At 44.5% G+C, this 15,585-nt stretch overlaps 1 protein-coding gene across 2 annotated transcripts in view; it reads right to left on the bottom strand.

Moving 5' to 3' along the window:
• The window catches only part of LOC134353555 (F-actin-monooxygenase MICAL2-like), a 277,154-nt gene that overhangs the window by 26,209 nt on the left and 235,360 nt on the right, over nt 1-15,585 (bottom strand). For both annotated transcript variants that reach the window (XM_063061580.1, XM_063061581.1), the window contains 3 exons: nt 6,289-6,404; nt 5,514-5,600; nt 2,577-2,670 (listed from right to left, as the gene is read on the bottom strand). In XM_063061580.1, the coding sequence (XP_062917650.1) occupies nt 2,577-2,670; nt 5,514-5,600; nt 6,289-6,404 (297 nt within the window). The remainder of the gene's footprint in view (nt 1-2,576; nt 2,671-5,513; nt 5,601-6,288; nt 6,405-15,585) is intronic.

Raw genomic sequence — 15,585 nt, 5'->3', positions numbered from 1 at the left:
CTTGTTCTTACAGAAACTTGGCTCCAGGACAACCTCCATGTACCGTCAATCTACAGGCCGTGACACTCAGGGCCTTGGGCTATATCATTATTACTTTTTTTTTTGTAATTGTACGTTTTACTGCTATCGTAATTATATGTGCTGTGTGTGATTGTTGGTCCTGTCATTTACACCTTGAGGCCCTGGAGAACTGCTATTTTGTTTGGCTGTATTCAGGTGTATGGTTGGATGACAATTAAACTTGAACGCGAAGTTTTTCTGTGAAGTCTGATGGGCATTCCTAAGGACACACTTTGAGATGAACATCACTGTCCTTGGGTCAAAACCCTGGAACTCCCTCCCTAACAGACCTATGTACGTACCCAGGAATACAGCGACAGCTCATCACCAACTTCTCAAGGGGCAACTGAGGAGGGCAATGAAATGCTGGCTCAGCTTGCAAAGCCCACATCCATCGAGCAAATGATAAACAAAACTGATCTTTTCACGTGACTCCGGTCCCATGTTGATGCATTTATCCCTTAACTGCCCTCTAAAGTGTTCACAGGAGATCCCTCAGCTGTTTCGCCATCCCCTACCCACCAATTCGGACTCAAAGTAAAATATATCACCAAAGTACATATACATCACCATATACTACCCTGAGAGTCATCTTCTGGAATTCACAGGAAAATGAAGAAATACAATAGAATTGACAAAAAAACTATACATAAACAAAGACAGACACTATACATAAACTACACTCAGTGTCCACTTTATTACACCTGTACACCTGCTCGTTAATGCAAATAATTAATTAGCCAATCATGTAGCAGCATCTCAATGCATAAAAGCATGCAGACATGGTTAAGGGGTTCAGTTGTTATTCAGACCAAACATCAGAATGGGGACGAAATGTGATCTAAGTGCCTTTGACCATGGAATGATTCTTGGTGCCAGACAGGGTGATTTGAGTATCTCAGAAACTGCTCTATCGCCCAGTAGCACTCACATCTATAGTGATGAAATGCTTTGAGAGGTTGGTCATGACTAGACGGAACTCCTGCCTCAGCAAAGACCTGGACCCATTGCAATTTGCCTATTGCCACAATAGGTCAACAACAGGTGCAATCTCAATGGCTCTCCACATGGCCTTAGACCACCTGGACAATACAAACACCTTTGTCTGGATGCTGTTCATTGACTATAGCTCAGCATTTAACACCATCATTTCCACAACCCTGATTGAGAAGTTACAGAACCTGGGCCTCTGTACCTCCCTCTGCAATTGGATTCTCAACTTTCTAACCGGAAGACCACAGTCTGTGCGGATTGGTGATAATATCTCCTCCTCGCTGATGATCAACACTGGTGCACCTCAGGGGTGTGTGCTTCGCCCACCGTTCTACTCTTTATATACCCATGACTGTGTGGCTATGCATAACTCAAGTACCATCTATAAATTTGCTGATGATACAACCATTGTTGGTAGAATCTCAGATGGTGACGAGAGGGCGTACAGGAGCGAGATATGCCAACTAGTGGAGTGGTGCCACAGCAACAACCTGGCACTCAACGTCAGTAAGAAGAAAGAGCTGATTGTGGACTTCAGGAAGAGTAGGACTAAGGAGCACATACCAATCCTCATAGAGGGATCAGAAGTGGAGAGAGTGAGCAGCTTTAAGTTTCTGGGTGTCAAGATCTCTGAGGATCTAACCTGGTCCCAATATATCAATATAGTTATAAAGAAGGCAAGATAGCGACTATACCTCATTAGGAGTTTGACGAGATTTGGTATGTCAACAAATACACTCAAAAACTTCTATAGTTGTACCATAGAGAGCATTCTGACAGGCTGCATCACCATCTGGTATGGAGGGGCTACTGCACAGGACCAAAAGAAGCTGCAGAAGATTGTAAATTTAGTCTACAAAGCACCCAGGACATCTTCAAGGAGCGGTGTCTCAGAAAGGCAGCGTCTATTATTAAGGACCTCCAGCACCTAGGGCATGCCCTTTTGTCACTGTACCATCAGGTAGGAGATACAGAAGCCTGAAGCCACACACTCAGTGATTCAGGAACAGCTTTTTCCCCTCTGCCATCTGATTCCTAAATGGACATTGAACCCATGAACACTACCTCAGCTTTTAATATATATTATTTCTGTTTTTGCATGCTTTTTAATCTATTCAATATACATATACTGTAATTGATTCACTAATGTATTTACTTTCTCTTTCTATATTACTTATTGCATTGAACTGCTAAGTTAACAGCTTTCACGACACATGCCGATGATCATTCTGATTCTCTAGAGTTTACAGAGAATGGTGCGAGAAACAAAACACATCTGGTGAGCGGCAGTTCTGTGGGCAAAAACAAGAGGTGAGAGGAAAAAATGGCCAGATTGGTCGAAGCTGACAGAAGGTGACAGTAACTCAGTTAATCACGCGCTACAACAGGGAGTACCTAATAAAGTGGCCACTGAGTGTACACGGAAATAACCAATGTGCAATTGGACATTAAAAGCCAAATGTGTAGGCAATGCCCACAGCCCAGGCACCGGTGTAGAGGTGACCGTGGGCAACGATAACTACCTGACTCGCCGCGAAGAACTTTCTCCAGCAACACACCGCGTTCCTCCAATAGTCGTTGCTTCTCCTCCACCTCCTGCAACTGACGCTGAACGATCTACCAAAGGGGGAAGGCAGAGAGATTAAACAATTTTGTCCAACTTTTCTGTATAGCTCGTGCTCTCTAATCCAGGCAGCACGTTGGTGAACCTCTCCAAAGCCTCCTCATCCTCCCGAGAATGGAGTGACCAGAAGTGACCACAACTCTTCAAATATGGCCTAAGCAACCATTCAGGCAGATGCAACATGTCTTCCCGACTCTACTTCAGCGTGTTCTGATTAAAGAAGACGAGCACGCCGCACACCTTCCATACCACCCTAACCACTTGTGTCGCTACTTCCAGAATGGAAAATGTGTTTGAAAAAACCTGCTGGAGTACTTTTATTGAGAATATAATGAGGAAAACAAATTAGAAGAAACGTGGTGTGTTTGGAGATTCAGTAAAAGGCCTGGATAGAGTGGACATGGAAGGGTTAATGTATGAGGAGCATTTGATGGCACTGGGCCTGTACTCACTGGAGTTTAGAAGAAAGAGGGGGGATCTTATTGAAACCTATTGAATATTGAAAGGCCTAGATAGAGTGGATGTGGAGACGACGTCTTCTATAGTGGGAGAATCTCAGACAAGAGGACACATTCTTAGAATCGATGGACGACAATTTAGAGCAGAGATGAGGAGGAATTTCTTTAGCCAGACGGTGGTGAGTCTGTGGAATTTATTGACAAAGTTGGCTGCAAAGGCCAAGTCATCGGGTATATTTAAAGTGGAGATTGATTAGTAAGGACATCAAAGGTTACAGGGAAAGGGCAGGAGAATAAGTTTGAGAAGGATAATAAATCAGCCATGATCAAATAGTGGAGCAGACTCGATGGGCCAAATGGTCTAATTCTGCTCCTATGTTTTATGGTCTAAATCTCTGAGAAGATGCTGCCAAAGAGATGATACAACACAGTTAGATCACTAATTGGAGTGGAGGTGAAAGATGGCTGTGTATTGAGAACAGGCTGGGAGGACATGATATCCATCTGCCATTGATCATTGCAGAGACACTCATCAACTTAGGGCAATGCCATGGTAACAGAGGTCAAGTGTAATATATACAAGTTTGTTGTTTCTGTTAAGCTGGGTGTTTCAATATACCTGTGGCAAAAAATTCAAACTTTATCCTTTAGTTAGAAAATCGAGGACATCCACTGTGGGAGAGGAATGCTTTTAAATAGTGAGAGATTCAAATGTTAATCAATTAATTAATTACATTTAATTAGAGATACAGAGTGGTACAGGCCCTTCCAGCGCAATGAGCTGCACTGTCCAGCAACTCAACTCTTTAACCCAAGCCTAATAAAGGACTATTTACAACGACCAGTTAATTCACTCATTGGTACCGCTCCAACCTGTCGGCCATGGCCTCCTCTGTGCCACGATGAGGATGAGGCCACCCACAGGGTTGAGCAGCAACACCTTACATTCCATCTGGGTAGCCTCCAATCTGATGGAGTGATCATCGATTTCTCCTTACAGTAAAAATAATAAATTCCCTCCCACTCCCCTGTTCTGTTTCCCCACCTTGGCCTCTTACCACTCCCCCCCTGGGTCCCCCCCTCCTTCCCTTACTCCTATAGTCCACTCTCCTCTCCTATCAGATTCCTTCCTCTCCATCCCTTTATCTTTCTTACCCACTGGGTGTTCCCCTATTACCTTCTAGCTATCTTCCTCCCCGTTCCCCACTGTTTTATTCTGTCATCTTCCCCCTTCCTTTCCTTTCAGGCTGGGACAGACAAAAACGTTGACTGTTAATCCCTGTTCATAGACGCTGCCTGACCTGCTGAGTTCCTTCAGCATTTTGTGTGTGTTGATAAATTGGTGCTGTGATAGTGTTATACTTAGAACGTAGAATGTCAGAGCATAGTACTGGCCCTTCAGCCTACAATGTTGTGCCAACCTATTAACCCACTTCTATCCAATGGTTAGACCCATCTAACCCTTCCCTCCCACATAGTCCATTTTTTTATCACCCATGTGCCTATTGAAGAGTCTCTTAAATGTCCCAAATATATCTATCCCAACCATTACCCCTGGCAGGGCGTTCCACACACCCGCCACTCTATGTTAAAACATGACATCTGATTTCTCCCTAACAATCTTTTTAGCCAGAGGGTGGTAAATCTATGGAATTTGTTGCCACGGGTGGCAGTGGAGGCCAAGTCATTGGGTATATTTAAGGCAGAGATTGATAGGTATATGAGTAGCCAGAGCATCAAAGGTTATGGTGAGAAGGCAGGGGAGTGGGACTAAATGGGAGAATGGATCAGCTCATGATAAAATGGCGGAGCAGACTCGATGGGCCGAATGGCCAACTTCTGCTCCTTTGTCTTATGGTCTTATGGTCTTAAAATCTCCTGCAATCACCTCAAAGTTATGCCTTCTTGATTTAGTCATTTGCACCCTGGGAAAATGTTACTAGCTATCCACTATATGTGTCTCATCATCTTGCACAGTTCTATCCACATACACCATCCAATCCTCCTTTGTCAAGGATGAGGGCTGGGACCTCCAGGTCAGTGAGTTGTTTGTGAGTTCCAGGATAGCAGTTGTGTATGGACAGGAGGCATGACGACCAAAGACCAGGGAAGGTGTCTGTGAGACCACGAGGGAGGAGAAAGGCCCAGTGTCTGTGAGACAACAAGGGAAGGTGAGGGCCCAGTGTCTGTGAGACAACGAGGGAAGGTGAGGGCCCAGTGTCTGTGAGATGATGAGGGAAGGTGAGGGCCCAGTGTCTGTGAGACAACGAGGGAAGGTGAGGGCCCAGTGTCTGTGAGACAATGAGGGAAGGTGAGGGCCCAGTGTCTGTGAGACAACGAGGGAAGGTGAAGGCCCAATTGTATGTTCTATGTTGTACCTGTGCCCTGTAGAGTCGTTTCACTTCCTCTTGTTTCAGCTTCTGGAGTGCATTATTTCGCTCCTTCCTCTGCCTCCTTTCACCTTCCTGAAAGAGAGTCACAAACACATGAGATAATGGGTCACAGAGGTCGGAGAGCCAACAACGAGGCAAGCTGCAGAGTCTTGATTTGGTCAGGGCACTAGGGTCACCCAGTAATAAACTGGATCAGCAAATTTACTGATGACACCAAGATTAGGGGGTGTAGTGGACAGCGAGGAAGGCAATCAAAGCTCGCAGCCGGATTTGGACCTGCAGGAAAAATGGGCTGAACAATGGCAGATGGAATGTAATGTGAGGTGTTTCACTTTGGTAGGACCGACCAGGGTAGACCTTTCACAGTGAGCAGCAGGGCTCACTCTCTCTGTGGTAGAACAGAGGGATCTGGGAATACAGATCCATAACTAATTGAAAGTAACATCATAGGTAGATAAGATCTTAAAGAAAGGTTTGGGCATTTGGCCTTCATAAACCAAAGTGTTGAGTACAGGGATTGAGATGTTATGTTGAAATTGTTTAAGATGTTGGTGACACCTAATTTGGAGTGTTGTGTGAGGTTCTGATCACTTACCTTTTGGAGGGATATCAATAAGATTGAGAGAATGCAAAGAAAATTTTAAAGGATGTTGCCAGGACTTAATGACCTGAGTTATAGGGAAAGGGCAAATAGGTTAGAACTTATTCCCGAGCGCTAAAGTGTTGCAGTTGTTGGTAGTTGGGAATAAAACAGCAAAACCTGGAATTCCTTGGGCGGCAAGGACCTCAGCTTTCCTTTGTCTTCAGACGGATCATTCAAGGAGGATTCAGATTCATCTTCAGGCAACTGGGGTCCCACCAGCTGGACCTTGGGACCTGCAATGGAAGGAGAGAGCCTGAATCAAGCCTGTCCTCACCACCACACACAGCATTTCATCTGGACAACCTTCAGACTCGCGTTCAAGTAGTCATCCGCTCGTTTTCTCAGGATTATTTCGTTTTTTATTTGCACAACTTGTCTTCTTTGCACCTTGGTAGGTTGTCAGTCTTTATTTATGTATAATTCTTAGACCATAGCACCATAAGACAGAGGAGCGGAATTAGGCCATCCGGCCCATCGAGTCTGCTCCGCCATTCAATCATAGCTGATCCTTTTTTTTCTCCTCCTCAACCCCAGTTCTCGGCCTGTTCCCCGTAACCTTTGATACCATGTCCAATCAAGAACCTATCAATCTCTGCCTTAAATACACCCAACAACCTGGCCTCCACAGCTGCATGTGGCAACAAATTCCACAAATTCACCACCCTTTGGCTAAATAGATTTCTCCACATCTCTCTTTTGAAAGGACACCCCTCTATCCTGAAGCTGTGCCCTCTTGTCCTCGACTCTCCCACTATGGGAAACATCCTTTCCACATCTACTCTGTCTAGGCCTTTCAACAGTTGAAAGGTTTCAATGAGATCTCGCCTCATCCTTCTGAATTCCAGCAAGTACAGATCCATAACCATCAAACTCGTCTTGTATGATAACCCTTTCATTCCTGGAATCATCCTTGTGAACCTCCTCTGGACCCTCTCCAATGCCAGCACATCTTTTCTAAGATGAGGAGACCAAACCTGTTCACAATACTCAAGGTGAGGCCTCACCAGTGCCTTATAAAGTCTCAGCCTCCCCACCCTTGTATTCTAGACCTCTTGAAATGAACGCTAACATTGCATTTGCCTTCCTCACCACCAACTCAACCTGCAGGTTAACCTTCAGGGTGTTCTGCACAAGGACTCCCAAGTACCTTTGCACGTCAGATTTTTGGATTTTCTCCCCGTTTAGAAAATAGTCCGCACATTTATTTCTACTACCAAAGTGCATGACCATGCATTTTCCAACATTGTAGTTACATGTTACATCCTCTTGTAATCTCCTCAAAAGTTTCATAAATTCTGTTGTATTCCTTTATTTTCCTGCAAGAAAATGAATCTCAAGGTTTTGTGAGCAGTTTTGGTCCGCTTATCTGAGAAAGGATAAGAGAAGCCTCATGATACTGACCTGAGAATGAAGGGGTTAACATATGAGGAGTGTTTGGCAGCTTTGAGACTGTACTCACTGGTATTTAGAAGAATGAGGGGGGACCTTATTCATTCTGTTGAATGTTGAAAGGCCCTAGATACAGTAAATGTGGAGAGGATGTTTCCTATTGTGGAGGAGTCTAAGACCAGAGGGCACACCCTCAGAGTAGAGGGACGTCTATTTAGAACGGAGCTGAAGAGGAATTTCTTTAGCTAGAGGGTGGTGAATCAGTGGAAGTCATTGCCACAGACGACTGTGGAAACCAAGTCATTGGGTACATTTAAATCAGAGGTCGATAGGCTCTTGATTAGTCAGCGTGTGAAAGGTCAAAGAGAGAAGACAAGAGAGCGGGGTGGAGAGGGATAATACATCAGCCACGATCAAATAGCAAAGCAGACTCGATGGGCCAAATGGTCTAAGTTCTGCTCCTATACCTTATGGTCTATGATGAGATGCTGTTGAAGAGGTTATTAAACGCAGATAGATCACAGGAGAATGGAATTGCGAGGGGGAAACATGAAAATAGGGACAGGTGTGAAGCCATTTAGCCTCTCAAGCCTACCCCAGCACTGAGAATGATAATATGATAATGGCTGGGTCGGCTGGTGGCGCAACGACATTGGCGCTGGACCCGGGAGTGGAGGTTCCCAGGTTCGAAACCAGTCGGGGCCGCTCCCGAGTACACCTTCCATCCGTGCCGGGTTGAGTGTCGAGATCGCAACTCGACCTCGTAAAATAAAGGGAAAAATACTGTGAAAATGTCTGTGAGAGGAGTGGCACGCCACACTGTCTCTCTCTCGCTCTGCGCCTTGTAAAAGCCATGAAAAAGACATCATCATGGATGCACGCACACACACGCACAGACTCGCATGCACGCGGGCACACACCAAAAACAAAAGCGAATGATAATGGCTGACCTATATTAGCCTCACCTCCACTTCTGTGATGTTACAAATACTTATCCATCTACACTTTAAGTAACTTCAATGATCCAACCTCCAAACTCCAACCTCTTGGGGGCAGAGAATTCCAAAGATCTACCTACCTCCAACAGAAGAAATTTCTACACAGCTCTGTTTTAAATGTGATCTTGAATCTGCATCTCCTTTAAGGAGACATTGAAACTATCTTGTTCCTCCCACCACTGTACACCAAAATACACTTTGTTCTGTGTTCTAATTGTGCTTTCTCTTGTAAAATTAATGCAGAGTTTATTCCTGGCAGCATGGTAACCTAGCGGTTAGCCTAACGCTTTACGACGCTAGTGGCCAAGGTCTAATTCTCTCCGCTGTCCGTAATGAGTTTGTACATTCTCCCTGTGACCGCATGGGTCTCCTTCCACATTCTGAAGATGTATGGGTTTGGGTTAGAAAGCTATGGGCCGGCTATGAAGCTGCTGGAAGGAAGGTGACACTTGTGGGCTGACTACAGCACATCTTGGGACTGGGTTGCTCATTGACGCAAACAGTGCACTTTCCTGTACGTCCAGTGCACAGGTGACAAAGAAAGCTCACCTCTGATTCAACACACTCAAAATGGTGGAGGAACTCAGCAGTCCGGCAGCATGTTGTGTGTGCTTCTCCAGATTTCCAGCAGCTGCAGAATCGCTCGTGTTTGTAATCTATTTAATTATGTTTTTCTTGCAAATGCTCCTTATCTGATGGTGTGACTGCAATGCCAGTTTTTCATTGCACCTGTGCAAATGGCAACCGCGAATGTGACTTTGATGCCTCCTAACCACTTGCTGCACCTGCCTGCTAATGTCTGAAGGTTCGAGCATTGGAGCACGTAGATCCCTCCAAACCTCACTCAGAGCCACTCATATTCCTCTTTCCAAAGTGCATGACCTCACTCTGTCCCACAATAGAACATTATAGCTCAGTACAGGCCCTTTGGCCCACGATGCTATGCTGTCCCTTTAACCTACTCTAAGATTAATCTAAGCCTCCTTTCCCAAATAACCCTTCATTTTTCTTTTATCTGTATGCCTTTCTAAGAGTCTCTAAAATGCCCCTAGTAGGTCTACCTCTTCCACCTCCCCTGGCAGGGAATTCCCCACTCCCACCACTCTGTGTAAAAAAAAACTTACCTCAGACATTTCCCCCTATACTATCCCCCAAATACCTTAAAATTATATCTCCTCGTACTGGCATTTCTGCCCTGGTAAAGGTCTCTTGCTGTCTGTATGCCTCATATCATCTTGTACACCTCCATCAAGGCACCTCTCATCCCCCTTCGCTCCAAAGAGAAAAGCCCTGGCTCGCTCAACCCATCCTCATAAGGCGAGCTCTCCGATCTGGGCAGCAATCTGAGAAATCTCCTCTGCACCCTGCCTAGAGCTTCCACATCCTTCCTAGAATGAGGCTGCCAGAACTGACCACGATATTCCAAGTGTGGTCTGAATTTAAAATGGACACCATTTGCCTGGTTTTACTCCCTTTCCCAGACATTCTCCATCCAGTATCAGCGCCCAAATATCCTCACGGTTCCACCATCTCCATCCCGTCTCAGAGCTCAAATATCCTCACGGTTCCACCATCTCCATCCCGTCTCAGAGCTCAAATATCCTCACGGTTCCACCATTTCCATCCCGTCTCAGAGCTCAAATATCCTTACTGTTCCACCCACCTTCATGTTGTTGACAAACTTGGATACCTTACATTCTGGCCTCTCCAAGTAGACTTCATGTTTTTTATTGGAATTGCAATTTCTTTTGTAAATATTGTACATAATTTCTGTTTAATTACTGTTTTTTTGATTTGAGGCTCTGTGGCTGTGATGATGCTGCTGTTAGTTTTTCATTGCACCTGTGCCCACACGGACATGTGCAGATCATAATCAACTCAGGTTTAACTTCCTCCAGGTTGTTAATTAAATAGCACTAATTTTTGATCTCATATAATCATCGCTGAGTAGCAATCCACCAGTTATATCATTCCAGCCTGACCCTTCCTTTCCTGCCTCATGTAAACATTGGATATTAGTTTTATTGGTCACACGTATGTCAAATTATTGAAGCATGCAGTGTAATCTGTCATCTGCATCAACAACCAACATCATAGGCCATAAAATATAGAAACAAAGTTAGCCTGTTCAGCCCATCGAGTCTGTCCTGTCATTCCATCATGGCTGGTTTATTATCCGTCTCAACCCCATTGTCCTGCCTTCTCCCTGTAACCTTTGACACCCTGACTAATCCAGAACCCATCAACTTCCACTTTAAATATACCCAATGTCTTGGCCTCATCACTCTCTGGCAAAAGAAATTCCTCCTCATCTCTGTTCTAAAGGGACACCCCTCTTTTCTGAGGCCGTGCCCTCTGGCACGAGACTCATTTATGTATTTATCTAATTATTTATTCGTTCATTTACTTACTGTAATTTACAGTTTTTATTTTTCTCTCTTGCAGGCTATTGGTGCCACAAAACAACAAATTTCATGGCATATGCCGGTGGTATTAAACCTGATTCAGGTTCTGAACTTCTTCATCCAAACGCTGGGTCCAGGGACCCCTCAGTTAATGGTAGGGGTCCATGGCATATAAAAGGTTGGGTACCCCTGATCCCAAGGGTGGTGAGTACATGGAACGAGTTGCCACTGGAAGTAGTGGAGGCAGGTACAATAACAACTTTAAAAAGACACAAACAGGTATATGGATAGGAAAGATTTACATGAATAACTAAGAAATAGGAGCAGGAGTCGGCCATCTGGCCTGTCGAGCCTGCTCTGCCATTCAATAAGATCATGGCTGATCTGACCATGGACTCGTCTCCACCTACCTGCCTTTCCCCCTTAACCCATAATTCCCCTACTATGCAAAAATCTATCCAACTTTGTCTTAAATATATTTACTGAGGTAGCCTCCATCGCTTCATTAGGCAGAGAATTCCACAGATTCACCACTCTCTGGGAAAAGCAGTTCCTCCTCATCTCTGTACTAAATCTACTTCCCTGAATCTTGAGGCAATGTCCCCTACTTCTAGTCTTCCCTACCAATGGAAAGAACTTTCCTGCCTCTATCTTATCTATCCCTTTCATAATTTTATATGCTTCTGTAAGATCCCCCCTCATTCTTCTGAATTCCAGTTAGTACAGTCCCAGGCAACTCAATCTCTCCTCATAGTCTAACCCCCTCATCTCTGGAATCAACCTGGTGAACCTCCTCTGCACTGCCTCCAAAGCCAGTATATCCTTCCTCAACTAAGGAGACCAGAACTGCACACAGTACTCCAGGTGTGGCCTCACCAGTACCCTGTACAGTTGCAGTATAACCTGCTCTTAAATTCAATCCCTCCCTCTAGCAATGAAGGCCACACATTTGCCTTCTTGATAGCCTGCTGTACCTGCAAGCCAACTTTTTGTGATTCATGCACAGGCACTCCCAAGTCCCTCTGCTCGGCAGCATGCTGCAGTCTTTCACCATTTAAATAATAACCTGCTCTTTCATTTTTCCTTTCAAAGTGGATGTTGTCGCACTTACCAACATTGTACTCCATCTGCTGAACCCTTGCCCACTCACTTAACCTATCTATATCTCTCTGCAGACTCTCCATATCCTCTGCACAATTTGCTTTTCCACTCAATTTAGTGTCATTAGCAACACTCAGTCCCCTCTTCCAGATTGTTAATGTATATCGTGAACAGTTGCGGGCCCAGTACCGACCCTTGTGGCACACCCACTCACCACTGATTGCCAACCAGAATAACACCCATGAATCCCAACTCTCTGCTTCTATTGGTTAACCAATCCTTTATCCATGCTAATACATCACCCCCAATATGCATCCTTCTCGTAAGGGTAAGTCTTCAATGTGGCACCTTATCGAACACCTTCTGGAAATCCAAGTAAATAAGAACATAAGAAATAGGAGCAGGAGGAGGCCATCTGGCCCATCGAACCTGCCCCGCCATTCAATAAGATCATGGCTGATCTGTCCGTAAAATAACATCCATCTGTCCCCCTCTATTCACTGCTCTTGTTATATCCTCAAAGAACGCCAGTAAGTTTGTCAAACAGGACCTGCCTTTGCTGAATCCATGCTGCATCTGCCTGAAGGATCCATTTCTTTCCAAATGCCTCGCTATTTCTTCTTCAATGATAGCTTCAAGCATTCTCCCAAGTACAGATGTTAAACTAACTGGTTTCTATAGTTACCTGCCTTTTGCCTGCATCCCTCTTTGAACAGTGGCGTGATATTCACCATCTTCCAATCCATTGGAACCTGTCCAGAGTCCAGAGAATTTTGGTAAACTATCACCAAAGCCTCTACTATAACTCCTGCCATTTCTTTCAGTACCCCGGGATGCATTCCATCAGGACCAGGGGACTTATCTGTCTTCAGGCCCACAAGTTTGCTCACACTACCTCTTTAGTGATAGCTATTGTATCGAGGTCCTCACCTCCCATCACATCAATAACATCTTTAGAGAGCCAAACTCAGACAAATGGAGACTAATTTGGAAGGGGCATCTGGGTTAGTATGAATCAGAATCAGATTTAATATCACTGACATATGTCATGAAATTTGTTGTTTTGCAGCAGCAATACGTTATACTTTATTGTCACCAAACAATTGATACCAGAGCGTACAATCATCACAGCGATATTTGATTCTGCGCTTCCCGCTCCCTGGAGTACAAATCAATAGTAAATATTAAAATTTTAAATTATAAATCATAAATAGAAAATAGAAAAGGGAAAGTAAGGTAGTGCAAAAAACCGAGGCAGGTCCGGATATTTGGAGGGTATGGCCCAGATCCGGGTCAGGATCCGTTCAGCAGTCTTATCACAGTTGGAAAGAAGCTGTTCCCAAATCTGGCCATATGAGTACAATGCAATACATAAAAATACATCATAAATTACAATAAGAAATATATTTAAATTAACTATCACAAAACAAAAGCAAAAGTAGAGAGGTAATGTTCATGGTTTCATTGTCCATTCTGAAATATGATGGCAGAGGGGAAGGAACTGTTCCTAAAATGTTGTGCGTGTGCCTTCGGGCTCCTGTACCTCCTTCCTTATGGATGTAGTGAGGAGAGGGCGTGTCTCAGGTGGGGAGGGGTCTTTAACGAGACATTGTTCTCAATGGTATTGAAGCTCGTGCCCACGACGCAGCTGGCTGGGTCTGCAACACTTCATCTTTTCTACCTATCCGATGCATTGGCGTCTCCATACCAGGCAGTGATACAACCAGCTTTCAGAACCAGTCGGGTCAAAGGGTCTGTTTTGCATGAATCTGTCTGCCTGTCTACCTATCCCCAGTGTCTGAGCTGTGTGTTTGCCTATCACTTCACAAGCCTGTGTAGTGTTTGGCTTTCTGCAATGACGGCAAGGGATTTTGAATTCAAGGTGAAATAGAAACAGGAAAAGATGCAGGGCTCTCTCGGGCTTCACTCGCACTAGATTTGTTAAGGCATAGTTTGGCTGGTGTGTTCTGAAACCAATATATAAAACACAAATAACATTTTTGTCAGACGCTGCACTGCTGCAGGTTAAATTCGCTCATCTGTCCCATTAATTCCTGTTGTTTCAAACTAAATCGCCTTTGGCACCATAGCATCTGGGAAATGTACACACACGGCCGACATCTGCTGAATGGAAAACAGTTGGCGTCATCCTGTCTAGTGAGGTTTAAAAATAAACATTTCAAAAGGGTAATTGAAAACTATTGTGCTGCGATGAAATATTAATAACTTACAAACATACAACACAAATTAACAACATAAATATTCATACTTGCTTTATGTGTGTCACGTTAGGGATTGTGGGTATGACTGAGCCAGTGTTAACATATTTCAGTACAGAAACGCTTGTAAAGAATAGGCGGTGGAGAAAGTACTGGAGGAGGTGTGATAGTGCAGCAAGTAGGGTTACATCCACACCAGTCCAAGGTCCTAGGTTTGATCCCAGCCTCGGGCACTGTCTCTGTGTGGAGTTTGCATGTTCTACCCATGATCACATGGTATTGCTTGACCCGTTTCTACTGGAGGTGTTAGGGGAAGGTCCTCAGTCCCTGAAGGCAGAATACAGGGTTAACGGCAAGATTCTTAGCAGTAGCAGAGGGATATTGGGGTTCATATTCATAGATCCCTCAAATTTTTTTGTGGTTAAGAAGGTATTGGCCTTCAGTAGTCAGGGGATTGAGTTGAAGAGTCGCAAGGTAATGTTGCAGCTCTATAAAGTCCTGGTCAGACCATACTTGGAGTATTGTGTTCAGGTCTGGATGCCTCATTCTAGGAAGGATGTGGAAGCTTCAGAGAGGTTGCAGAGGAGATTTACCTGGGTGCTACCTGGATTAGAGAACTTGTCTTATGAAGGTAGGTTGAATAAGTGAGGGCTTTTCTCTTGGGAGCAAAGGGGGTTGAAAGGTGACCTGATAGAAGTGTACAAGATGACAAGAGTCACTGACTGTCTTGAGTGAACAGCTGGAGACTTTTTCCCAGGGCAGAAATGGTTAATAGGAGGGGGCTTAACTTTAAGGTGATTGATCGGAGGAAACTATCAGAAGATGGCAGAGGTGGACTTTTTTACCCAGAGAGCGGTGGGTGCCTGAAACACTCAGCCAGGGTGGTGGTGGAGGAAGACACAACAGGGACATTTAAGAGACTCTTAGACAGACACATAAATAATAGAAGAATGGAGGGCTATGTAGGTTAGATTGATTTTAGGGTTGGTTAAGGGGCCGGCATAACATTGTGGGCCAAAGGGCCTGCACTGTGCTGTAACATTCTATGTTCTAAACCGTTAAACCTTACCTATACAAATGTCTTTTATATAACTAAATTACACCTGCCTCAGCTACTTCCACTGGCAGCTAGTTCCACACACCCACCAAAGTCTGCATAGAAAAAGATTCCCCTCAGGTTCCTTTAAAATCTTTCCCCCCTCGACCCATGGGCCCATATCTAAAAAAGGATGTGCTGGCATTTGAGAGTGATCCTGAGAAAGAAAGGGTTAACATATAACAATGGGCTAACATTTGATAGCT

The sequence above is a fragment of the Mobula hypostoma genome, chromosome 11 (genome assembly GCF_963921235.1).
Source record: "Mobula hypostoma chromosome 11, sMobHyp1.1, whole genome shotgun sequence".
Taxonomy (NCBI): Eukaryota; Metazoa; Chordata; class Chondrichthyes; order Myliobatiformes; family Myliobatidae; genus Mobula; species Mobula hypostoma.
This window is presented reverse-complemented; position numbering and strand designations above follow the sequence as displayed.